The following is a 24,966-nucleotide window of genomic DNA, read 5'->3' on the forward strand; positions in this document are numbered from 1 at the left end:
CAGAACCACTCCATGGTCAGCAGTCTCTTATCAGGAAGAAATGCCTTGTGAAACTGGTGAGCTGTCACATCAAAATTCTAAAGAGGCCGGGTGCGGTGGCTCACGTCTATAATCCCAGCACTTTTGGAGGCTGAGGCGGGTGGATCACCTGAGGTCAGGAGTTCGAGACCAGCCTGACCAACATGGTGAACCCCCATCTCTACTAAAAATACAAAATTAGCCGGGCGTGGTAGCACATACCTGCAATCCCAGCTACTTGGGAGGCTGAGGTAGGAGAATCGCTTGAACCTGGGAGGCGGAGGTTGAAGCGAGCCGAGCTCGCACCATTGCACTCCATCCTGTGCAACAAGAGCGAAACTCCGTATCAAACAAACAAACAAAAACTCTAAGAGGGAGGGGGAGTTTGGTTACCACCTCAGATGATTCGCTAAAGGCGATAGAGAAATGAGCCTTCCATTTCTTGTTTTCCAGAGCTGGTTTCTGCTTACTCCTTAGGAAGGAATTCTGGTTAAAGGGTCAGTTCAGTTGGTTGGGTGAGTTAGGACTTTATTTTTATTTCTCAAAACACACAAATACAAATGTACTTGCCACCTGCAAAAACAAGTAGCAGGCCAGATTTAACCTGCAGACCACCTCTGCAGACCTTTAGGAATAGGAAACCTTACTCTTATCCCAGAATCTGCTCTTCGAAAGCAGCCACCTTGGTAATTGCCCCTACCTCTTTTTCCTTGGAGACTCTGTGTCACTTAGAGAAGTAGTCTGTTCTTGGTAGGTCTGTGCCTTCACTCCAGTTTAGACTGAATCTGAAATGCAAACCACAAGAATCAGTACCCCTTTGCCAGTGGTCGCTTCAACACTCAGCCTTTCTCTGATAGTAGCTCACCTGCCGAGACTGAATGCCAGGGATAAAAATGGCCAGTACCTAGAGGCCCAATGATCGAGCATCAAGATTCAAGAACTCAGAAGGTCCTGTAAGAATAAAAAGACCTAGCACCCTGTCCTCCTAGCATTAATGGCGATAATTTTCCAGACTTGCTTTGAAAAATATCAAAAGCCCCCATCAAAGAAGCCAGTAGCCATATCAAGAGCACTCCTGCATTCAATGATATCTTGATTAAACTTCCCCTCACCTGAGCCAAATGAAGGCTGGAGGCTGGAGGCGTATCCCAGTAGTTAGTGATGTTCAATGTCTGTTTTTGCTTCCTGGACAGGTTATCTGGTTATGGTGACTGCGGCCTGCGTGCTGAACTTTCACAGAGCCCTTCCTCTTTTTGTGATCACCGTGGCTGCCATCTTCTTTGTTGTCTGGGATCACCTGATGGCCAAATACGAACAGCGAATTTATGAGATGCTGTCTCCTGGCAGAAGGCTTCTAAACGGCCATTGGTTCTGGCTGAAGTGGTAAATGCAATCGGTTCTCTTACTTCAGTTAAGAGAGAGAGTCTTTTCCAATACCATTTCAAAAATTTGTTCTGAAATTACTTCCTCGTTTATGGGATATGGAAGCTAGAAACACCCTAGGGAGTAATCTGTTACAATGTCTTCAGTTTACAAACAGGAAATCAAAGCCTAGATGAGGCAATGGCTCATTTGAAACGTGTGCAAATGTCCTCACACACTGCCTTAATGTCAAGTGTATTAAATGATAAAATGTTGTCCAAAAGATGATGAGCATATTACATTCCATGTGCTATACTAGGGAGAGACATCTCTGTGCCTACGTATTAGGAAGTAGTTAGAAAAATAGAAAAGAGTGAAAGTTTTGTCATAACAGGATGGCTTCGCTCTCCCTCCGACCTGTCAGTGGAAGGGCACCATGATCAATCAGTAATGTCTGTCCTGGCACTAGATAGGGAACAGCACAAATGCCATCTAATCTCAGTACCTGTAAATAAAGAATTGGGTTATAAGTACAAACTGATGGAGATTGCTGATGACGTGTCTTTAAAGAGCTTTCATTTTTACCAACGTTTTTTCTTTTACGAGTTATACCTATTCTCTTTACAATTTATTTACAAAATGAGGATCGTAGAACATATTCAATCTTGAATTTGATTATAGTTCCTGTATGGTTGACCATTTATTTTGCCTACAAAATCTTTGCTATTTTAATTATTATGATGAACACAAATCTTTATATCTATTTATGATTTATTTATTTATTTATTGAGAAGGAGTCTCATTTTTGTCGCCCAGGCTGGAGTGCAGTGGCGCGATCTCCTCTCACTGCATCCTCCATCTCCCGGGTTCAAGCGATTCTCCTGCCTCAGCGTCCTGAATAGCTGGGACTACAGCTGCCCACCACCACGCCCAGCTGATTCTTTTATTTTTAGTAGAGATAGGGTTTCACCTTGTTGGCCAGGATGGTCTCAAACTCCTGACCTTGGATGATCCACCTGCCTCGGCCTCCCAAAGTGCTGAGATTACAGGCATGAGCCACCACGCCTGGCCCCAAATAATTTTTCTATCAGGTTTTCTTTTCCTCTAATTTCTTCCCATGCCTTTTACTCATAAAAAATGTAGGGCTTTTTAAATTGTTTAGGGATGTTGAAGACTGCTAGCACTTTTTTTCATGACCCATGGGGCTATGGTCAAAATAAAACTTAATTTTTTTCATTCATCATTCTTTCAATTTTATTCAATGGGAGATATCTACCCTATATTTTACAAAAATGCCAAAAGCCCATGACCCTTCTGAACACTCTTAGTAATAGTCCAAAGTTCATAGCCTTGTCTTTTTTCTTTTTTTTTTTTTTTGAGACGGAGTCTTGCTCTGTCACCCAGGCTGGAGTGCAGTGGCGCCATCTTGGCTCACTGTAACCTCTGCCTCCTGGGTTCAAATGATTCTCATGCCTCAGCCTCCCAAGTAGCTCAGCCCCCCATGTGCTGCCATACCCAGCTAATTTGTTTGTATTTTTAGTAGAGGCGGGGGTTTCACCATATTGCTCAGGCTGGTCTTGAACTCCTGGCTTCCAGTGATCCTCCTGCCTTGGCCTCTCAAAGTGCTGGGATTATAGGTGTCAGCCACTGTGCCCAGCCTATTTTTTAAATTTTTAATTGTTGTGGGTATGTCGTAGGTTTGATACAGGCATCATGGACATTTTTTAACATCAGAATATGCTGTCCCCTCCAGTAATGAGAACTGTGAACTTGACCCAGTGCCCTAGCTTTCCTCCCTAGCCTGGGCCTGAGTGTCCCCTTTCTCCTTGTTACTTGCTCCCCTGCCAGTCTCAAAGCCAGGATCAGCCTGGCTACCTGCTCTGGATATGAAGCTGGCCTTCTTGGGAGGAAGGGCCTGTGAAGTGTTAGAGCGACCCTTTCCCATAGGACCCTGTGTCCTGCAACAACTGCTCAGAGCTTTTCCCTCAGCCTCTCTCTGAGGGACCTCCTCTCCCTTCAGGTGGCCCCCTGAGCAGGACCCCAGACCAGTTCTCTTCCTCAAGGCTTACGTGGGATCTACCAGGAAACTTCACACATCCTTGGCCTAATAAACAGGGCTTGTGCAATCCCAACACAGCAGGCCTTCTGGCTCTGCTGTGCAAGCCATGAGTCCTGAGTCAGACTTGTCAGGCTTGCTGGGCTTCCCAGGGGAGCCAGAACTCGTCCTAATGTCTGATCTCCCTCTCAGCGGCTGGTGAGGTCCCCCAAGGGAAGATAACATATTCCAAGTTATTCCTTAAAGGGAAGCAGATAACACCTCACCCACCCCACAAAACGAAGGTGAAGAATCCCAGTAGCTCTCTCAAAGAAATCACTAGACGTTCCTCTCCAAACATGCTTTCTCTTCTCTGGCCCCTTCATGCATCCTTGAACAGGCAAAGGGCCCAAGAGTTGTAGAGTAAGGAGACCCAGTACTTAATTTTTTAGCTATTTGCCTTGATAGCCACAACCAAAAAGATTCTGTTGCAGTTTCCAAAAGCACAACCTACTGGTGCCAGAGTGTATTCATCTTGTTTCTATGTTTCTTTGTTAATTTAAGCCTGATGGCTGGGGGTGGTGGCTCACACCTGTAATCCTAGCACTTTGGGAGGCCGAGGCAGGCAGATCACCTGAGCTCAGGAGTTCAAGACCAGCCTGGCCAACATAGTGAAACCCCATCTCTACTAAAAATACAAAAATTAGCCGGGGGTGGTGGCAGATGCCTATAATCCCAGCTACTGGGGAGGCTGAGGCAGGAGAATTGCTTGAACACGGGAAGTGGAGGTTGCAGTGAGCCAAGATCACTTCGCTCTACTCCAGCCTGGGCAACAGAGCAAGACTCCATCTCGTTTTAAAAAAAAAAAAAAAAAAAAAAAAAAATTTAAGCCTGATTATGATTCTCAAGTAGCACAACAAATGACGCCAATGCCTCCCTTCCCCTTCTCTTAGGGTGATCTGGAGCTCCCTGGTCCTAGCAGTTATTTTCTGGCTGGCCTTTGACACTGCCAAATTGGGTCAACAGCAGCTGGTGTCCTTTGGTGGGCTCGTAACGTACATTGTCCTGTTATTTCTATTTTCCAAGTACCCAACCAGAGTAAGTATCCAGCTGATCTTTTAGATTCTTTTTTTATTTTTCTCCCCATGTGTAAATTGCTCAAAATATCGATTGTGAGAGAATTGAACTATTGTTCAGTACTTTTCTTTCCTTGATGGGATTATTTAATGTGGCCAGGGTGCCCTATCTTCCTGAACTTTCACGGTACTGTTTGTTACTATCTCATGCTCCATTTTCAGTAATTTTCCAGTTACACAACCAGTGAGATGTTCTCTCCCTGTCAAGTCTAATTTCTTCTCGCATACCCTCCATCAAACACACAGAGAAAATTCATGCATTTTGATCCAGATTTCCCCAGACGAAGTCCCATGCAGTTTGGGCATTTATACTCCAAAAATTTGTCCTTATACAATTTTCTTTTTAATATTGAACTCAACTCTCATCCTAGTTCTGTCCACTGGTAACCCATGAAATGGGCAAGAATTCGGAGACATCAAAGCTCTCATATGTAACTCACGATGGCAAACTCTGGAAGCCTTTACCATTAAAAGCTTGACCCAAGGGAAAAAAACATTAATCAGAGACCAAGTGAGCTAATATGATCTAAGTTCTTTGCCCTGCTGAGGGGAACATCTCCATTGTCTGTGCTTCTGATGCCATAGTCCTTTTGAAGCCACTCAGCCCTGCACCACCGATGCAAGCAAATGACTGTCCATTCCTACTGCACATCCTGGGTCTGCATTAGAGTTCATTGGGCTCTTTTACAATCAAATGAGAGCCTCTTGACAGGGCAATATTTTACTTAATTCACTTACAGGTTATCAGATCAACAAACCTTAGACACACAGAGAAATCATGTTCTGCCTTTCCATTTTCCAGACAGGGGAAATAATTATAAGTATCCAGTACTTACAGCTTGACTAGGATGGCCAGATCCTGCCTCCTTTAAAGGTCCTTCTTAGACTACTGTTTCTATCGAAGTAATTTATCAGGACATAATTGTTACTTACATACTTTCCTGGACCGAAGAGTTGAAACTCAGTTTTAGGGAGAAGGAATGCAATCCTGAGTTTGTTTTTGTTTTTTTCTTGAGACGGAGTCTCGCTCTGTTGCCCAGGCTGGAGTGAAGTGGTGCGATCTCAGCTCACTGCAATCTTTGCCTCCTGGGTTCAAGCGATTCTCCTGCCTCAGCCTCCCGAGTAGCTGGGATTATAGGCATGCACCACCACGCCGGCTTCTTTTTGTATTTTTAGTAGAGATGGGGTTTTGCCATGTTGGCCAGGCAGGTCTCGAACTCCTGTGCTCAGGTGATCTGCCCACCTTGGCCTCCCAAAGTGCTAGGATTACAGGTATGAGCCGCTGCGCCCGGCCTGAGTTTTTTAAGGTATGGTTCTATCAAAGGGTTCTCTGCTTATGACAGCTTTAGCCTCCCAAAGAAGGTGGGTGACAGACCACATCTGAGAATGTGTCCAAGGATAGTGATCCATTAGACATTTATGCTGAGGCCTGCATTAATTTTCCTTCTAAGATATATCACTTGATCTTTCTGTACAGGTTTACTGGAGACCTGTCTTATGGGGAATCGGGCTACAGTTTCTTCTTGGCCTCTTGATTCTAAGGACTGACCCTGGATATATAGCTTTTGATTGGTTGGGCAGGCAAGTTCAGGTAAGTCTGATTCAAAAGAACACCTTGCTTTTATGGTGCTTTTAACATTGGAGGTAATCCTCAAGATGTGTCAGAAATGGGTTTATCTGTCTGCATGAGTTGTCTCAAATTTTAATTCTGCATCATGGTTTAGACAAATAGTTTTGCTTATACTGAATATGTTAGTCTGTCTGGTTTGTTAACATTACTGCTGTTCTGTACCTATATCATCACTCCCTAATTCATTGCCCACATCCTCCTCCCCAAGGACTATCATACTTCTTAGATGTCTCCACAGACAGAGAAATAGGCTTCTTTTGCATCCAGTGCTAACTAATGCCACCTACAATCCATGTATGGCTCCCAACACATTGCCATGGTCAACTCATTCTGTAGCATTCTGGAATCAGACTGAATGTCAGAAATGTCAGGAAATTTGTATACAGGAATATTTCAAAAATATGCTTCTACTATGCCATTCATTAGAGGGGGCAAAGCTGAGAACATTAACTTCCCAAGTCTATTCAACACATTTGCTGGGTCCATCCTCTGACAGCCTAGCGTTCCTGTGCACTGTCTAATTCCCACCCATGTGGTTGGAATGAAATCTCTTCTTCTTTCTTTAACTCAGACTTTTCTGGAGTACACAGATGCTGGTGCTTCATTTGTGTTTGGTGAGAAATACAAAGACCACTTCTTTGCATTTAAGGTAAAGTCAAACCTTTTTTCTATGTAGTCGCTGCTATTTCAGTAGCTTCTTAGTCTTTGTAGATGTTCAGATAGAACTTAACTGACCAAAAACCAGGTATATACCTATTGGGCTGGTCAGAGGTGTGTAATACATCACCACCCTTTTCCACTGACAATGTTATCTGAAGTTAGTGGACTGCATACATTTTACCGTGTTACTATGGAGTTAAGGGAAACATCTAGAGGAAGTTAGACATATTCAAATACCAGGGGGTGGGGCTTGTAGCTTTATCTGCGGTACTTAGGAAGAATCAAAAGGGTAATAGCATCTTGGGCCTTCAGGGAAAAGAATATTATGTTCCCAGCAACAAGTAGACATGTGGCAGTGAATGGCTGATGGGTCCAGGATCAATGACAGCTCTGTATTCTATACAGACTGTAGCTTCTCAGTCCCAGTCCCTGGGGCAGCCAGTCAACCACATCAACCCCTGTTTTAGAGCCATTCCCACGCTAAACCTTTCTCATCTCTCCTTCAGCACAGCCTTTGCCTAGGCAGGACTAGAGGACAGGCCTTCTCCTAATTAAAGAAGGAACATTATTTTACAGGGGAAAGGCAGCTTGGCCCCGTGGCTGGCCACAGTCAATTCCTTCTTGAGGCTCCCACATGCCCCAGGAAGCCCATCCTCCTCTGGGAAGTCCCTACAAACGCTTGTCAGTGAGTCAGAAGCATGCATTCGGGTTTTCCTTCAGCTTTTCTTGTGGTGTGTTGTTATTCATACATTTCTAAATTGTTTTCTCACCTAGAGACTCCAAATTTACCTCCAAATTACCCCAGGTTCAGTTAGGCCAACTTTTAAGCTGAATCTTTTTTCAGCCTAAAACACCAAACCAGCAGTTTAGTGGCAGGCTGGAGAGGAGAACCGCTACGTTTGTAAAAAGCCTGCAGTTTATACAGCGTTTCACTTAGCACCCTCCCCCAGCAGCCTCTACCTGGCAGTTTAGCTGGTTTGATGTTTTAGGGCTAAGATAACTCAGCCATCTCTGAAGGGCCAAATGTTTATAGAGTGAGATAGAAATATGCTCATATCATGAAATGAATTCAGAATTGGAAAAAATAAAGTCATAAAGAAGGAATAACTTGCTACCCAGACTACACAGGGGTTTTCAGGCCCTCCCCCTCCCCTCTTCCAGGGCATTTTTTTTCCTGCCAACACAGAATCCTCTGCTAACATTCCAGAGATGAGACTGTTTAACTCCCTCAAGCTTTCAGGAAGGCACTGCCTACCCATTAAAGCCAATAAAAGGCTCATAGTGAGTGAGCTCTGAATACTGGCATAAAATGTCTTTTAATATATATTATTAATAGATTTTTTCTAAATTGGATCCTGTACAAATTGTCCTCGGTCATTCTGTGCCTCTGGTAGCAGCTTTCTCTGGCCAGTGAGCTGGGGAACAATGGGGAAGGGGTGCAGTAAGATGAGGCTGAGGAAGGACCTAGCTCTGTGTGGTCTATGCAGGATAGAAATTGCTCTCTGTGGAAACACTGGCTACATTGAAGGCACCCAAAGAGCGTCAGGAACATAGGATCTAGGAAAATACAATGGTTTTTTTTTTTTTTTTTTTTTTTTTTGAGATGGAGTCTTGCTCTGTCACCCAGGCTAGAGTGCAATGGTGCAATCTCAGCTCTGCAACTTCCGCCTCCCAGGTTCAAGTGATCTTCCTGCCTCAGCCTCCCCAGTAGCTGGGATTACATGCGTGTGCCACCACACCTGGCTAATTTTTGTATTTTTAGTAGAGACAGGGTTTCACCACATTGTCTAGGCTGGTCTTGAACTCCTGACCTCAGGTGATTCACCTGCCTCAGCATCCTAAGGTGCCGGGATTACAGGTGTGAGCCACCAAGCCCACCCAGAAAATACAATGGCCTTTAACACAGAACTAAAGTAGCTTCCAAAATGCAGTCACTTTTCAGTAATTTGAAAAACTATAGGTAAAATCACTATTATTTTAAAAGCTAGAAGAATGAATGTTTACTGCATAGAGGTCATGACAGATCCCTGTTGACTTCAGTAGGGGGGCACCATGTTTGAGAGGCCAAAGAAAAGACCTGGAGCCAGCAAATGAGACACAGGGTTTATTGAGGGGACTCACATGCAGGGCAGTCCAGTGGCGGCAGGCTAGACAGGAGAACAGCTATCGTTTGTAAAAGGCAGTTTATATAGCATTCTCACTTAGCACCCTCCCTCAGCAACCTCCACCTCCCAACCTTCATTTAACCCAAAACAAAGGGCCTGGATCCCCTGTATGGCCTGCTTTCCACGGGATAGGCCAAGGGTTCAGATATTCCTTATAGATAAGGAATGAATCTTTGGGTTGGTCACTCCTAGTTTCCTTAGTTCAGAACTCCAAACACACATGCTTAGACCATAGGGTCATGCTCAGGACATGCTGAAGTTATTGCTGTCAGGTGTGTCTGCCATCCAGTAGGAGGCACTGTGTACCAGCACCCACCATGCCTTACCTGATCCCTACAGACACTCAGAATAAGGCTCTGAGGTTGCTCACAATGTATCTTGACTTGGGTTACTCTGCTAACTAGTGGTGAAGCCCATGTCTTTTTAGCATCAGAACAACAAGACTATTTTCTGGCAGCCTTTAGTGTATTGATCTAGTTATTACAAATCCCCCCAAACTTCATTCCTTGAGCAAAAAAAGCTCACCATAGAAGACAGGGGAAATAAGTCAAGTCCTGTGACAAATTAGAATAAAAGACTGTAGATAGGGAAGCTGCCTGATTAAAGTTCAAGAGGAGTTTCCCATATTTTTATGATGTTTCAGAGGGAGAAAAGGAGACAGAGAGGAGGCCTAACATAAAACCTGCTGGTGCAACTGGACCCATCATTAATCCATGATTGTTTCCGTCCTCGCAGATCCTGCCGATCGTGGTTTTCTTCAGCACGGTGATGTCCATGCTGTACTACCTGGGACTGATGCAGTGGATTATTAGAAAGGTACTGGGGCTGGGAGGGACTGGGTTACAGGTGTAGAGCTGATTATCTCAGACGTAAGTCCTCAAGGCCTTTTATGCAGGTATTTACGAAGTGCCTTTCTCTTCCTACCATTATCCACCACCACCACCTAAGTGATTAGATTCAAAACCCCCAATCCTAAATGTGTCCATAGAGGGAATTTTATCTCAGGAGCTTCTAATAGGGCTTTGCTTTGCAAACCACTGGATATCTTCATGAAACTCTAGCAATTACTTCTTTAGCTGAGGAGTTGAGGTCAGATACTGCTGGGGGAAACGATGCTGTTCCTTCATCTTGGTTATCCACCCTGTGCTTACCTTTTTTTCTGTTTTAAGCTACTCCTTAATTATATGCTACCTTGCTTAAGGAGGTTACAAAAGTAGACACTTCTTGTTTTGGAGGTGCTAGAGAAATTGAAGGAAAAAAGAGAAACAGCTTTTCACTCCTGAGAGAGTTTCATTAGCATAAGCATGCATGCACACACACACACGCAGAGCTGAAGAGTTCTCATGTCCTTCCTGCTGCCCTAGCCTCTGGGAGTCCTATGTTCATGTGTTAGATCAGAGGACGAGGAGATCTGTCAGCCAATTTGGATGCACCTCACCGAAGCACAGAGCAGTGCAGGCAGTGCTTGGGGCACAGCCACAGCCCTCCTTGATCCCGATAAATAAATCAAAACGTACAAAAAGAAAAAGAAAAGAGAGAAGAGAGAGAGGGAACCAGAATACAGGTAGCAGCAGAGTTCAGAATGACAGCAAGAACTCCAGGGCCCATAATTTTCTGTTTAAACCCCAAAACATTCAGAATTGCTATGCTCTCGTCTAAACTAAAAAGCAAGGAGAGAGAATGCAACAGGAAGTCCTCATTCACCATCTCTAGTTGAAAGGCCAGTACAAAAGTGGAACCAAAAACCATGTTCATTTCAATTAAGTAAAAAAGACCAAACCTCAAATACATCCCGCTACATTTGGGTGACCTTTGACAAAACAACTAAACTGTTCTGTGCTTTGGTTTCCTATTTAATAAAATGAGTATAATTATATAGGACCTCTCTCAAAGAGTTATTGTAAGAATTAATTGCATTTTCTGGATCAAGGGCTTAACACAGTGTCTGGAATGCAGTAAAGCCTTCCATGACCATGTTAGCAATTGTCATTTATTACTCGTATACAATAGACCTATAGAAATTGATTTGTATAATGTTCAAAGTAGATGCAATGACTCAGACTTACTACTCCAATAAGAGGATTTGCTTGGCCTGCTCTAGGGGCTCAATAAGTTAAACTTACCTTTGGCACCATCATTAGCCTGCTGACAATTGTTGAAGCCCTCAACATTTTACTCCAGTTTAAGGATTTTAATCCCTACTTTGAAGTTTTGGGTATACAAAAAGTTCTTTGTCAACTTTGTCCCTTTCTTCCTTTTAGGTTGGATGGATCATGCTAGTTACTACAGGATCATCTCCTATTGAATCTGTAGTTGCTTCTGGCAATATATTTGTTGGACAAGTAAGTTGTAATATCAACAAAACAAAACATCTGTTGAAATGGATCGTCTCTTTCCAAAAAGTCAAATTAGAAAATAGCACAATGTTATTTTAGTGTAGAGAGAAGGGTGTCAACATAAGAAAGCCCCAGTATTGGCAATGTCCAGATTTCAGAGGGAGAAGGCAGAGAGCGAGAGAAAGAGAGAGAAATTCCTTTTAACAATCTGGGTATGGTATTGTGGCATTGGGTTCTTGAGAATGATTATGAAGAGGATGGAAGGTTGTCATTTTACTAAAGCATAGACATAGAGCTTCTCATATAGATTCTCAATAAATCTGAATTTAGTGATTGTGAGGTTTCTGGTCAACTATTCAGAGGCTGTTAGCTCTTCCACTTGGATGGATTTCACTATTTCCAAATCTCGAAGCCGCAAACATGGAACAGGCAGCCTCCCATTCTAAACTATAATGCCTGTGGCAATGGAGGAGACCAAACAGCCTTTCCACCAACAACCATGCAACTGTGTAAACACTTGAGCGTATTCTCAGCTTGTCTGAACTGGTCAATATTCTGTCTTTGCTGAGCCTGAAAAAAATGCTTTCAGGTTTTTCTCCTCTCATCAAAATTAAGCTTTTAGGCTGCAATTTTCACCTCCCTATTCCATCACATGGAGAAATGCTCTTTTGCCTGAAGCCCATTTAAGCAAATAACTATAATGCCAAGGAGTGTCCCTCAAAATAGCAGCATTGCTAAGGGGTGGATCAGTAAGAAATTGTAATAAGTCCCTCATCACTCCAGATATGCAGCTTCATGTAGAATGGAGTCACACGCCAGGAAAACCAGGTGTGAATGCTTGCCAGCACCACTGGCAAGGCAATTGAATTTGAAGCAAAAATCCAGTCACTCAGAAAAACACATAGCCCCAAATCCCAGGCTTACAACTGCTCCAGGCAGGCGGAACCTTCTTGTTGGTAAGACAACAAGAAGCATGGGCCTCTACTCTAAAGGCTATGCTTACGGCCTAGTGCAGTGGCTCATGCCTGTAATCCCAGCACCTTGGGAGGCCAAGGCAGGCAGATCACCTGAGATCGGGAGTTCGAGACCAGCCTGACCAACATGGAGAAACCCCGTCTCTACTAAAAATACAAAATTAGCTGGGCATGGTGGCGTAGGCCTGTAATCCCAGCTACTCAGGAGGCTGAGCCAGGAGAATCGCTTGAACCCAGGAGGTACAGTATGCAGTGAGCAGAGATCACATCGCTGCATTCCAGCCTGGGCAACAAGAGCAAAACTGTATCAGAAAAAAAAAAAAAAAATCTATGCTTACTAGCCTGGAGCATAGTCTTTAGAGTGGGGGCCCACGATTCCTTCCCTAGGAGTTGAAATAATTATAATTACAGTCATAAAATCTCCCAGGACTAATTAGGGCACCATCTTGAGTTGATTGCTCCTACCTGCAGGATAAGAGGGCTCATGCACAGGGTTCCTAGTCGATAGATCGAGGCACCACACATTCAATCTTATAGAACAATTAGAGATAATGAGGAGAAAATTGTAAAATTGCACACAAGCTTCTGTGATGTTCAATTTGATACTTAATATGCTAAAAGTACAGCTATTATCTATGGAGAGCCCCACACCGCAGGCTGCCTGTCCTCCTTAATGGGTTTCAAGCCTTTCCAACTATAGTCCGTCTGCTTCTTCCTTTCCACCCATCAGAGAGGGCTCTCTGACTCCCAATTACAGAAGGGCCTGCAGGCACCTGTCCTTGTTATTGCTGAGGTTGTTTGTTTGTTTGTTTTTAATGCTTGTGTCTCTATTTCCCTGAGGTATCAGGAAATAGGTTTAGGGTCTGTCAAGGTGAAGTTGGAAGATTGGAAGCCACAGTGGCTTAGAAATCACCCATCCAGAAGTTCAGGCCACTGGGTAGAGTCAGTTGCCCCTTAGAGGAGTGCACCAAGTCATCACAGCATCCATTCCTAGGCTGGGTGGAGGCTTTCTATGTCTAGCCTCACAAATTTTGCAAAATTTACACATGACCACATATGGAAACTGATCTAGAGTTCAAATAACTCACAGGTCGATGGTGTGGGTTCTCAAATTTGAGCATGCATTGGAATCACCCGGAAAGCTTGTGAAAATACAGATTGCTAGCTCCCGCCCTTGGAGTTTCTAATTTAGTAAATCGAAATAATTTGCATTTCTAATGAGTTTCCAGGTGACGCTTATGAAGTTGGTCTGGGGTTCACTCTTAGAAACTCTCTGCTTTAAAGAATAAAATTATAAGTAGATTGGCACCCCTTGCCCCACCCCCGCACAGATTTAAAAAGCAACCTGGTCACCCTTCTTTGTCTCCAGACGGAGTCTCCACTGCTGGTCCGACCATATTTACCATACATCACCAAGTCTGAACTCCACGCCATCATGACCGCCGGGTTCTCTACAATTGCTGGAAGTGTCTTAGGTGCATACATTTCTTTTGGGGTAAGAATATTTTGGAATAAACTTATGAAAACGTCAACCTCTTCTTTCTTTGCTCTTGTTATTTTTTTTCTTTTCCATTGCTGGTGGGAAAAGGAGGCCAAGAGAGTGTTTTTTTTGTTTTGTTTTGCCATATGGCAAAAGTTGGTCACAGTTGCTTTGCCGTTTGAACATAGGGACCCCAAGGAGTTTTGGGGCTTCATATCCCTGCTGTCTAAATGTGAGTTCTATCGGCAGAATAAAAATAGAAAAATGCAATCGTATGATGAAGTTGCTTTGGTTGAAAATTTAAATCTGTTAAAAAAAAAAAAAAACTGTTACCTCAGTCAAGGTGATCTGGACTGGGAGTCAATAAACTATGGCCCGTGGGCCAAATCCCAATTGCTCCTGTTTTGGGAAATGAATTATTGGAAAGCAACTACTTTTATTCATTTGTCTATGGCAGCTTCCGTGCTACAGAGTTGAGTCGTTGTGATCCAAAAAGCCAACAACATTATTCTCTGGAGCTTTACAGAAAAACTTTTCTGACCCCTGGTCTACAGCAGTGATTCGCAAACCTTTCTGCACATTAGAATCACCTGGGAGCTTTTAATTCTCTAATGCCCAGGTCCATATCTGAGTAATTAAACCACAGTTCCTTGGGATGAGACCCAGGCATCAATATTTTTTTTAAATTCCTCAGATTCTAATGTACAGCCAAGTTTGAGAGTTGGCAGTCTGTAGTATAAGGCTAGAGAATGTTATAACTGGTGCATGCACCCCAACCCATAAAGTTTACAAGCCACACAGAGGCACAGTCCCCGATATTGAAACTGAGTAACACAGCCCAGTCACTGTGTGACTCAGGAGGCTAGGATTTCTTACAAGGTAAGTGGGCTTCATTCTAGGTCTTCATCCAGGCCTTGGAGTGCCAATTAGTAGGAAGAGGCAAGAAGAAAGGAGCAAAGGACACCTGTGGAATGAGCGGCTTGCATGGATCATCTGGGGAATGCCATCCCCACTGCAGAAATGCTGCCTCAAAAATGTTTTGGGGGGAACAGGAACAGGCAGGGAGGTGCTGATCCTGGAATTCTGAACATATGTGGAAGAGAATCCAGAAACCATGTGAGCGGGGGCGGGAAGGGGAACGAGTCGACCTGCGATAAAGGAAACAGAAGTCATGTACAAATTAAAGGGCCTCCAGATCAATGAAGATTGTGTAAAGGCACCGAGGATCTCAGGAGAGCAAAAGGAAGATGGAGAGAGGAGAATATACACATCTGCAAGTGAATCACGAGTCCCTTCTCCACTGCCCAGCCCCTATCTAAAATGATGTAATGAGGCTGGGTTCGGTGGCTCATGCCTGTAATCCCAGCACTTTGAGAGAACGAGGTAGGCGGATCACCTGAGGTTGGGAATTCAAGACCAGCCTGGCCAACATAACGAAACCCCATCTCTACTAAAAAATACAAAACTTAGCTGGGTGTGGTGGTGGGCTCCTGTAATCCCAGCTACTCAAGAAGCTGAAGCAGGAGAATCACTTGACTGGGGAGGCGGGGGTTGCAGTGAGCCAAGATCGCACCACTGCACTCCAGCCTGGACGATAGAGCAAGACTCCATCTCAAAGAAAAAAAAAAAAAAATTGTAATGACATACATTCTCTAGGGGCTGTCTGAGCATTCAAAAGGGCAACAGAGAGGTTGAGGAATCTTCCTTGAAAGTTTCCACAACATAGGAATAATTCTTTTCTGAAACAATCAGATTTCATTTTTATGCTTCTCCCGAGGGATGTGGTCAGTTAGCACAAATGTCTCCCTTATCCCTCAGCCTCTCAAGGCGATGCCCACAACTTGGCTCACTGAGCTAGAGTGGCTCTTCCAGACCTCCAAAGAAACATTGTCTTCTGTCATAGCAGCAACCCCCTACCCTGTTTCTTCCCTTGTGGAGCTCTTGGACCCTTCCTCTGAACACAAGAAAAAAGCTAACCCTGGGTTTGCCTTCTTTCTTCTGAAATTGCAGGTTCCATCCTCCCACTTGTTAACAGCCTCGGTTATGTCGGCACCTGCGTCATTGGCTGCTGCTAAACTCTTTTGGCCTGAAACAGAAAAACCTAAAATAACCCTCAAGAATGCCATGAAAATGGAAAGTGGGTAAGTGTGACACATTCACCTAATTAATGACTACCCAAGCTGGGGTGGGGGACTCCAAATTCAATGTACAGCAAAAATTCGATAACCGAAAAGCACAGTGAATTACAATATTTAAGTAAGTCCAAAGACTATTTAGACTTCACCAAAAAGAGTCTTATTTTATTTCCTTTTTTTGAGACTTGCTCAAAAAAGACTTTTTTTTAAAGTTTTGCTCTGTCGCTCAAGCTGGAGTGCAGTGGTATGAACACAACTCACTGCAGCCTCGACCTCCCAGGCTCAAGTTATCCTCCCACCTCAGCCTCTTAAGTAGCTGATACTACAGGAATGTACCACCACACTCAGCTAATTTTTTAAGTTTTTTAGAAACAGGGGTCTCACTATGTTGCCCAGGCTGATCTCCAGCTCCTGGGCTCAAGGGATCCTCCTGCCTCAGCCTCCCAAAGCGCCGGGTCCTGGCCACAATCTTGTTTCATACTTGATATCAACCTCTCTAAATACCTAATGTCAATACATTTCCATATCTGTTTGTTGTAAAGATATTTCTTTGTAAATATAGCAGAGTGTTTATGGAGCCTTGGTTTAGACAGTCATAGGATGACCATTTCTGGAGGTTCCTCTTATAAGAAAGCTGGTTCCTTTTATTTTGCTCTGTGAAAAAGAAAGAAAAACAGAGTGGAAAAGACTAAGGAATTTAGGATGTTCAAGAGTATTTCCTTAAATAACAGAATTCATCAGCAACCAACATGTGTCTGAAATTCACCCTTGTATGTAGATAAAGTCAACCATGAGTGAAAAAGCAAGCCGCCAAAGAATATAGCATAATTCCACTTATAAAGTTACTCAGTGTGCAGACTTGCACAATGTTTTTGTGTGTGTTTCTTTTGTTGTTGTTGTTGTTGGGTTTTTTTTGTTTTTTTGTTTTATTGACAGGGTCTCACTCTGTCACCCAGGCTGAGCTCAAATGATCCTCCACCTCAGCCCCTTGAGTAGCAGGGAGTACAGGCATGCACCACCATACCCAGCTAATTTTTGTACTTTTTGTAGAGACAGCATTTTGCCATGTTGTCCAGACTGGTCTCAAACTCCTGGGCTCAAGAAATCCACCTGCATCGGCCTCCCAAAGTGCAGGGATTATAGGGTGTGAGCCACTGTACCTGGACACACAATATATTTTTTAGGGATACAGACATGTAGGAAAATGGTAAAGAAAGGGGATGATGAGTGAATTTTAGGAAGACAGGTACCTCTGAGATTAGAGGGGAGGATGGGATCAAAGAAGAGTACACAGGGGGATTCAAAGTGATGGTGGCACTCCATCTCTAAATGAGGTGATGGATTTACAGCCTTCCTTGAATCATTGATTTATTGTTGTTTTTGAATCATTAGTTTTTATAGCATTTATATTTTATAACTATTCTCTGGCAGCTACTTGTAATAAAAATCATTTTTAAACTTGTAATATTTTTATCATTTTCCAAGTTTTTATTATAAATGTTCCCAAATTTAAAAAGTAATGTAAGTTACCCAGACTCTGGAGGCTAAGGTAAGAGGATCGCTTAAGCCCAGCAGTTTAAGACCAGCCCGTGCCATGTAGCATGACCCCGTCTCTTAAAAAAAAAAAAATTAGCCAAGCATGGTGGCACACACCTGTAGTCCCAGCTATTTGGGAGGCTGAGGAAGGAGGATCACTTCAGCCCAGGATTTGGAGGCTCCAATGAGCTATGATCACTTTACTCCAGCCTGAGAAACAGAACAAGACCCTACCTCTTTAAAAACAAGAACAAACATGGTTAAATACCCATATGCCCACTTCATGATGTCATGGGATTCAGATGAGTACTTCGAGCAAGGCAGGGGCCTGATAGTTTGTCTCTTGTCTAAGCTCTGATTGTGCTACTTCTGCACCAATGGTGTCCATCCCCTAACAACCCTTTGGTAATTCTAGAATTGCTATTTCTTGATAAAGCGATTCAGGGAATCTTCTAGAAGCTGCAACACAAGGAGCTTCCTCCTCCATCTCCCTGGTGGCCAACATTGCTGTGAATTTGATTGCCTTCCTGGCCCTGCTGTCTTTTATGAATTCAGCCTTGTCCTGGTTTGGAAATATGTTTGACTACCCACAGCTGAGTTTTGAGGTATAATCATATCACACCCCTGCCCTCTGTTTTGTTTCTGCCTATCTTTAAAAATAAAATAGGTCTGTAAACAGCCCACCCTGATGACCTCAGTGGACTCTTCCATGCTATAGAAGCTTCTCATGCATCCCCCAACTTCCCACCCACCTTTTCTCTGTCTCCTATCACCCTCCTTCCCCACAACGACCGTCAGTCTCTCCTGGCCCCTTCCCCAAGAATCCAGCTTACTTCAAATGACCGATTTCTAGTTCTGATTTCTGATGGGTAAAGATGGGCAAGGGAAGAAGGAATTTCTGTGCCTAAAGGAGACAGAGGGATCAGGAACAGTGTTATCACCGAGGAGGCAGAACTGAAAGCAAATCACTGTTCTAATCAAGTGTCTACTTTTGGTTTCTGTAGCTAATCTGCTCCTACATCTTCATGCCCTTTTCCTTCATAATGGGAGTGGAATGGCAGGACAGCTTTATGGTTGCCAGACTCATAGGTTATAAGACCTTCTTCAATGAATTTGTGGCTTACGAGCACCTCTCAAAATGGATCCACTTGAGGAAAGAAGGTGGACCCAAATTTGTGAATGGTGTGCAGCAATATATATCAGTGAGTAACTATTTTAATTTCTCGGTACATTTCTTCATCACATACCTGCATTCATCTATTACTTATGCCTCTGTGCGTCAAGCACTATGCCAGGCACCTGGGATAGATCAGAGGGCAAAACAACCTAAAATCTATGGCCCATGGAGCTCATAACGTACATAGAACTTCCTAATTTTCAGTTATGTTGAATTAATCAGAGAGAGTGTGTGTGTATGAGTGTGTAGACATAGCTAATCATTGCCATTGTGATCATTTACTTTTGAGGACTGTGGACACAGACCCAGAGTCACATGAGCTGGGACTGCAATCAATCAACCAAAATTTGTTGAATAAAACATAAAAAATGTTTTATGTGCAATGTGCTGAGTACTGAGGCCATAGCATTCAGCAAGTCATGGGGTCCCTGCCCTCATAGTCTAGTGGCTGACAGTCTAGTGATCATAAAGACCTCTCCCTTTGAACTTAATGGATTCTGTGAGCTCTGAGAAACCGTCTAAAAGTAACATCATGCTTGGACATCCTTGAGAGAGAGTGTAGCATCATCACTGCTCTCTACGTGGATCAGGGAGAGAAAAGACTCAGAGTCTGTGATCTGAAAGCCTTGAGACAAGCACCATAATTATGTCAGGACTTCAGGTCAGTAGCCTGCAAGGAGACATTCACATCTGTCTGGCCTTTGGTGGGATGAGGAACTCAGGTGAGGTCATGTTTGTAGTTGAGTTTGCAACCCTCTTCCCTGGAGAACAGAATTGTCACTCACGGAAACTCTTAAGGAAATGGTTAACATTCCTGAGCATCCCTAGTACTCATTGAAACAATCCATTTGGAATTAATGTTCCAGGCATGTACTTGGTTTAAAAATGAAAGGGGAGGAAAAGTAGCCTGCCTAAGGTTCTGAGTTTGCTCACCCACAAACAACACTACCATCCTTCCCGGCCTCCCAAAGAACAAGCCTGCAGATTGACTCCCACATAGCACACCAATGTAAAAGCCCACTCCGGGGGGAGCACTGATTTATATTTTACAGCTAGGGCATTTTGACCCACACCTCTGACATGAGCGGGGGCTCTGTAGATTTCCCTGTTCTCGCATGTTCATTCTTCAACTAACCTCCCAGTAAAGCTTGGCCAATTATTCTCATTGTTTAGATGCCACCAAAACCAGTTTGTTTCCCTGCCAAAAGTAAACAATAGGCTAAATTAAGTGAAATGTTTTCTATCCCCAGTTGCCAGTTGCCAGGAAAGAATGGTTTTGTTAATGAGCAGGCTGGGCTCTGTGTTCTGGCAGCACGAAGCAGTTGTGTGGAAAGGTTATTACGAGGGTAGTGACAGAACAGTAGAGCTGATTGAGTTTAGGGGTGAGCCCAACCAAAGGCAGGCACAGAGAGAACATTTGGAAACAGGAGCTCAGTGGCCTCCGCTATTGTTGAGTCACGATGGGAAAGGCATTTTGCTTCTTCAAATTTCTGATTTGCAATCAACAAAATGCAGATGAGTTTCAGCAATTTTTGCTCACAACCTAGAAGTGGAGGAGGGCATCCCAACAGTCTCCTCGAAGAGGTGCCACAGAACAGAACGTACTATGTGGGTCCGTGAGGCAAAACACCAGTGATATCCACTGAATTATGCCCATGCTGACCTCCATCTGAGATAAGAGGAATACTACCCCCATGCCCCAGGATGAGCCCTTCATTCCATCACTTTCTCTTTCCTAAAGATAATACTTTGTCTGTTTTTATTCATTTGTTTACATGTAACACATACCATAGTATAGAATTCAAAAGGTCCAAAAAAAGATAAAGGAAAAAGTAAGGCAACCTTCTTCTTTCTCTGGAGCTCTTCTCCCTGTAACATATACTCACTGTTTTTAACCTTGTCCTTTGCACTTAATAACGTGTCTCAGGTACCTTTCCATATCAGCGCCTGTGACATAGTATTCTATTGTATTGCACACCATAATTCATCTTAACTAGTCCCATTCTGATAAGCAGTTATCTGTTTTTTCACTATCAGAGATAGTGCTATAATGACCATCCTGTACGTATAGCATCCTGTGCAGACACAAGGAGAGCTGTAAGGTGTGTTATTAATATTTTCCTAGTACGGTGCATCTCTTTTCATCACATCATCTTGCACATTTGTGGGCAAAGTCAGCGTGGAATTATCCCAGCCTCCTTTTCCTCTTCTAAAACCCATCATGGCCACATCTGTGTGCCCCCTTCCCACTTATCCCAGGAAAGGGGAAAGAGGAGTTTCAAGCCCCTTATCTTTCTCCCCACAATCTCTTAATAAGCATGCCCGGTTTTGAAGCCAGCTGAACTAAATGAAAAGCACTAGAAAAAAGTGGGGAACAAGGACAGCTTTTCCAGGAACGGTGGACTGCATACCTACTTGAAATATTTTTTTCTCCTGCTGGCTATATGCACGCTGATGGAAAATATCAACAAAGGAGAGTTCTCAGAAACCATGAGAGAGAAGAGGGGCCTTGGAATCAACAAAAATCTTACCATGGCCACTTGAGTCTTGAATGAGTGTAGCATTGCTCGGTTTATTCTTTGAACAAAATCATAGAGTTTTGAGGATATTGGAAAATTACTGCTTTAGTCACGTGGGTACCTTTGTCAGACTGGGTATGCCTCTAGGGAACAATAGAGTAGATGGGATCTTCTGAGCCTCAGTTTGAATCAGTCCTCAAACTGAGAAAAAATTGTCTGGCCTAAGCAGTATCTCTTGAGTCACAGGGCCACACCCATGCTTTCATGAATTCATCTTCCATCCTCTGACTACCCCGTGAAAAGGATGTTCCTTCTCCTACTTCCAGCTGGGCGTCCTGACATTCCCAAGGAGTGGTCAGAGCTGCAGTACACACACCCTGGCCAGACTATCAGGAAGCTCCTGTGATAGCTAAAAATTTCCTTTTTATTAACATAATTATTTTTAAATTATATCCTTTCCACTGAATTATAACTTAAATACCAAATTAAGGGCTCAGTTTTGATGTCACCTATGTAACCACAACCATATTCAACATACAGAGTATCTCCATCACACCTTTAAAAAAAAAAAAAGTTTTCCTCATGGCCATTTGTAGTCAACAACTCCACTCCCATCCCCACCCAAAGACCTAGTCCCAGGCAACCAATATCCATTCTTTCACTGTAAATTATTTTTGCATATTCTAGGATTTATTATTATTATTATTATTATTATTATTGAGATGGAGTCTCACTCTGTCACCCAGGCTATAGTGCAATGGTGCAATCTCAGCTCACTGTAACCTCTGCCTCCTGGGTTCAAGCAATTCTCCTGGCTCAGCCTCCCAAGTAGCTGGGATTACAGGCACACACCATCATGCCTGGCTAATTTATTTATTTATTTATTTATTTACTTATTTATTTATTTTTAGTAGAGGCAGAGTTTCACCATGTTGGCCAGGATGGTCTTGAACTCCTGACCTCAAATGATCTACCCACATCAACCTCCCAAAGTGCTGGGATTATAGGCGTGAGCCACTGCACCCGGCCCTAGAATTTCATATACATGTGCTCACTTAGCTTTCATGTTCTTGGATGTATTTCCTTTTTATTGCAAAGCAGCATTTCATTTTATGGGTATCCACAATTGTTTATCCATTTGCCTACTGAATGACATTAAAGTTGTTGCCAGCATAAGGCTATTTAATAAAGCTGCCATAAGTATTTATGTACAATCTTTTTGTGGTGAGTGTTTTTGTTTCTCCTAGAAAAATTGCTGGGTCATTCAGGCAGCACATGTTAAGAAACTTCCATACTGTTTCACAAACAGACTGTGTCATTTTACATTCCCACCAGCAATATCTAAGAGTTCTAGTCACTCACATCCTTGTCAACACTTTGTATTGTCAGTTTTTTTACTTTAGTGGAGGTATAGTAGTATCTCATTGTGGCTTTATTTTGCATTTCCCTGGTGATCAATGATGTTGAACATCTTTTCATGTACTTTTTGGTTATTTGCAGAGCTTTTGTGAAGTATCCAAATCTCTATTCATTTTTCCTTGGCTGTTTATCATCTTATTGAGTTATAACAGTTCTTTATATAGTCTGAACACATCCTTTGTCAAGTAAATGTAATGTGAATATTTTCTGGGACCAATTTTGTATCTCCAGCAACTAGTCCTGACCCTGGCACACTGCAGCAGATGGTCAGGTCATATGGAATATTAGAAGGCATTATTGACCAGGAAGCAGCATTTGTAGAAGCCAAGGCTACCAATTGTAAGCCTTTTGTAGAGAGTCACTGAGTCCACACAGTCCCCTTCCATTTTCCCACAAAATTCAAGTGGAGATGGTAAAAGGGGTCTAGGAAGTAATGGGCATTTGATACCATGGACTGTGCATTTATTTGTCAATATTGAATTTATGGTCAAAATGAAGCCCAGTCGGATGTCAGATTTATTAAGCCAGATCAGACTGTGTATACATACGTGTTTATGCTTGCTTACAGATTCGTTCTGAGACAATCGCCACTTACGCTCTCTGTGGTTTTGCCAATATCGGGTCCCTAGGAATTGTGATCGGCGGACTCAGTAAGTGAAAAGAACATTCTTCAACAACACAGATGTGACATAGACATACTTGGATCTCTATTTTGCTCTGTAATGTTATTCATGTCAGGAGAAGAAAAAGGCCTTTTCAACAGTCATGAGTCCTCTGGGGTCCATTTTTTTTTTTATCTCTACTCTGCAATATAGTTTTCCCATGCACATCCAAGCTGACCTCAGGAAGAATTTTCTCAAACATACAGGTGCTTCTCCCAGCCCAGGGGTGACCTGTAGGCTTCACCTTGCATGCCGATGCCAATAGATTTATGATGGGCACCTGGAGAAGGATTCTGAGAGCCATCGGAAGTCCAGTGGGAGAATGCTGTGATTTCTTAGTAGTGTCTGCCATGGGCATAGAAGTAGATGGTGACAGTTGAGTTACACATCATCTCCTTAGTCATCCCTCCTGCCACTCATTTGCCTTGCCATGCCCTCAATGAACAGCCCTTTGGATGAAACATAGGAGGTGTTTCTTCTGTGGAGAATGAAAGCCTTTGAGCCTTTTGGCAAACAAGCCTCTTCCCTTCTTCCCACAGCAGAGAATTTCTCTGTATGTGGAGTTTACTACCAGGTTCTTGAATCTTGAATTTCCCAGTTAAGTTAAAGAAGAAAAAAAAAAAAGCCAGCTGACCTGAGCCCAGCCCCAGAACAATGTTCAGAGGCTAAGGGTTTTAATCAATACTTCAACATTGATCTCACGTCCCTCCTTCCATGTTTCCCAGCATCCATGGCCCCTTCCAGAAAGCGTGACATCGCCTCGGGAGCAGTGAGAGCTCTGATTGCGGGGACCGTGGCCTGCTTCATGACAGCCTGCATCGCAGGTACTACACTCTGTCCTTTGTGTCCTGGTGCCCACAGGATGAATGGCAGCTTTCAGGACAGGCAGTGCGTCCAGCTTGCACGTGCAGCACACACCGCCACAGAAAGCTGAGAGTCAGAGCTGTTCTTCGGCATAAAGTTAAAGGTGTGCGGTGTGGTGGAGAAGCTAAGAACAGAATGAGGGTTCAGTGACTTCCTTAATTAATAAAATAAATGGGGCCAGGTGCAGTGGCTCACACCTGTAATCCCAGCACATTGGGAGACCAAGGTGCGTGGGTCACCTGATGTCAGGAGTTTGAGTCCAGCCTGACCAACATGGTGAAACCGCCTCACTACTAAAAATACAAAAAATAGCTGGGCGTGCACCTGTAATCACAGCTACTTGGGAGGCTGAAGCACTTGAATCGCTTGAACCCGGGAAGCGGAGGTTGCAGTGAGTTGAGATCATGCCACTGCACTCTAGCCTGGGCAAAAGAGCAAGACTCTGTCTCAAAATAAATAAATAAATATACAAATACATAAATAAAACTAAAAAATAAACAAATAATAAAATAAATGGGACTCTGTTCTGCTTCTAGGCATACTCTCCAGCACTCCTGTGGACATCAACTGCCATCACGTTTTAGAGAATGCCTTCACCTCCAGTTTCCCTGGAAACACAACCAAGGTGATATCTTGTTGCCAAAGTCTGTTGAACAGGTATTGTATTCTTGATTATAATTTCTTTATACTCCATTATTAATAATCAAATCAGACCTAAATACCCCATCCACTTAATTTTATAACTTTATGACTCTATTTAAAAGTGGCCGGGCGCGGTGGCTGACGCCTGTAATCCCAGCACTTTGGGAGGCCGAGGCAGGCAGATCACGAGGTCTGGAGTTCGAGACCATCCTGGCC

At 43.4% G+C, this 24,966-nt stretch overlaps 1 protein-coding gene across 2 annotated transcripts in view; it reads left to right on the top strand.

Moving 5' to 3' along the window:
* SLC28A3 (solute carrier family 28 (concentrative nucleoside transporter), member 3) overlaps positions 1-24,966 on the top strand; it is a 72,799-nt gene that overhangs the window by 44,366 nt on the left and 3,467 nt on the right. For both annotated transcript variants that reach the window (XM_011982739.1, XM_011982738.1), the window contains 13 exons: positions 1,212-1,401; positions 4,369-4,513; positions 6,029-6,142; positions 6,753-6,830; positions 9,742-9,822; positions 11,268-11,348; positions 13,686-13,811; positions 15,807-15,937; positions 17,904-18,072; positions 18,472-18,669; positions 23,151-23,232; positions 23,970-24,068; positions 24,645-24,765. In XM_011982739.1, the coding sequence (XP_011838129.1) occupies positions 1,212-1,401; positions 4,369-4,513; positions 6,029-6,142; positions 6,753-6,830; positions 9,742-9,822; positions 11,268-11,348; positions 13,686-13,811; positions 15,807-15,937; positions 17,904-18,072; positions 18,472-18,669; positions 23,151-23,232; positions 23,970-24,068; positions 24,645-24,765 (1,615 nt within the window). The remainder of the gene's footprint in view (positions 1-1,211; positions 1,402-4,368; positions 4,514-6,028; positions 6,143-6,752; positions 6,831-9,741; positions 9,823-11,267; positions 11,349-13,685; positions 13,812-15,806; positions 15,938-17,903; positions 18,073-18,471; positions 18,670-23,150; positions 23,233-23,969; positions 24,069-24,644; positions 24,766-24,966) is intronic.

Source organism: Mandrillus leucophaeus, unplaced genomic scaffold (assembly GCF_000951045.1).
Source record: "Mandrillus leucophaeus isolate KB7577 unplaced genomic scaffold, Mleu.le_1.0 Scaffold242, whole genome shotgun sequence".
Classification (NCBI taxonomy): Eukaryota; Metazoa; Chordata; class Mammalia; order Primates; family Cercopithecidae; genus Mandrillus; species Mandrillus leucophaeus.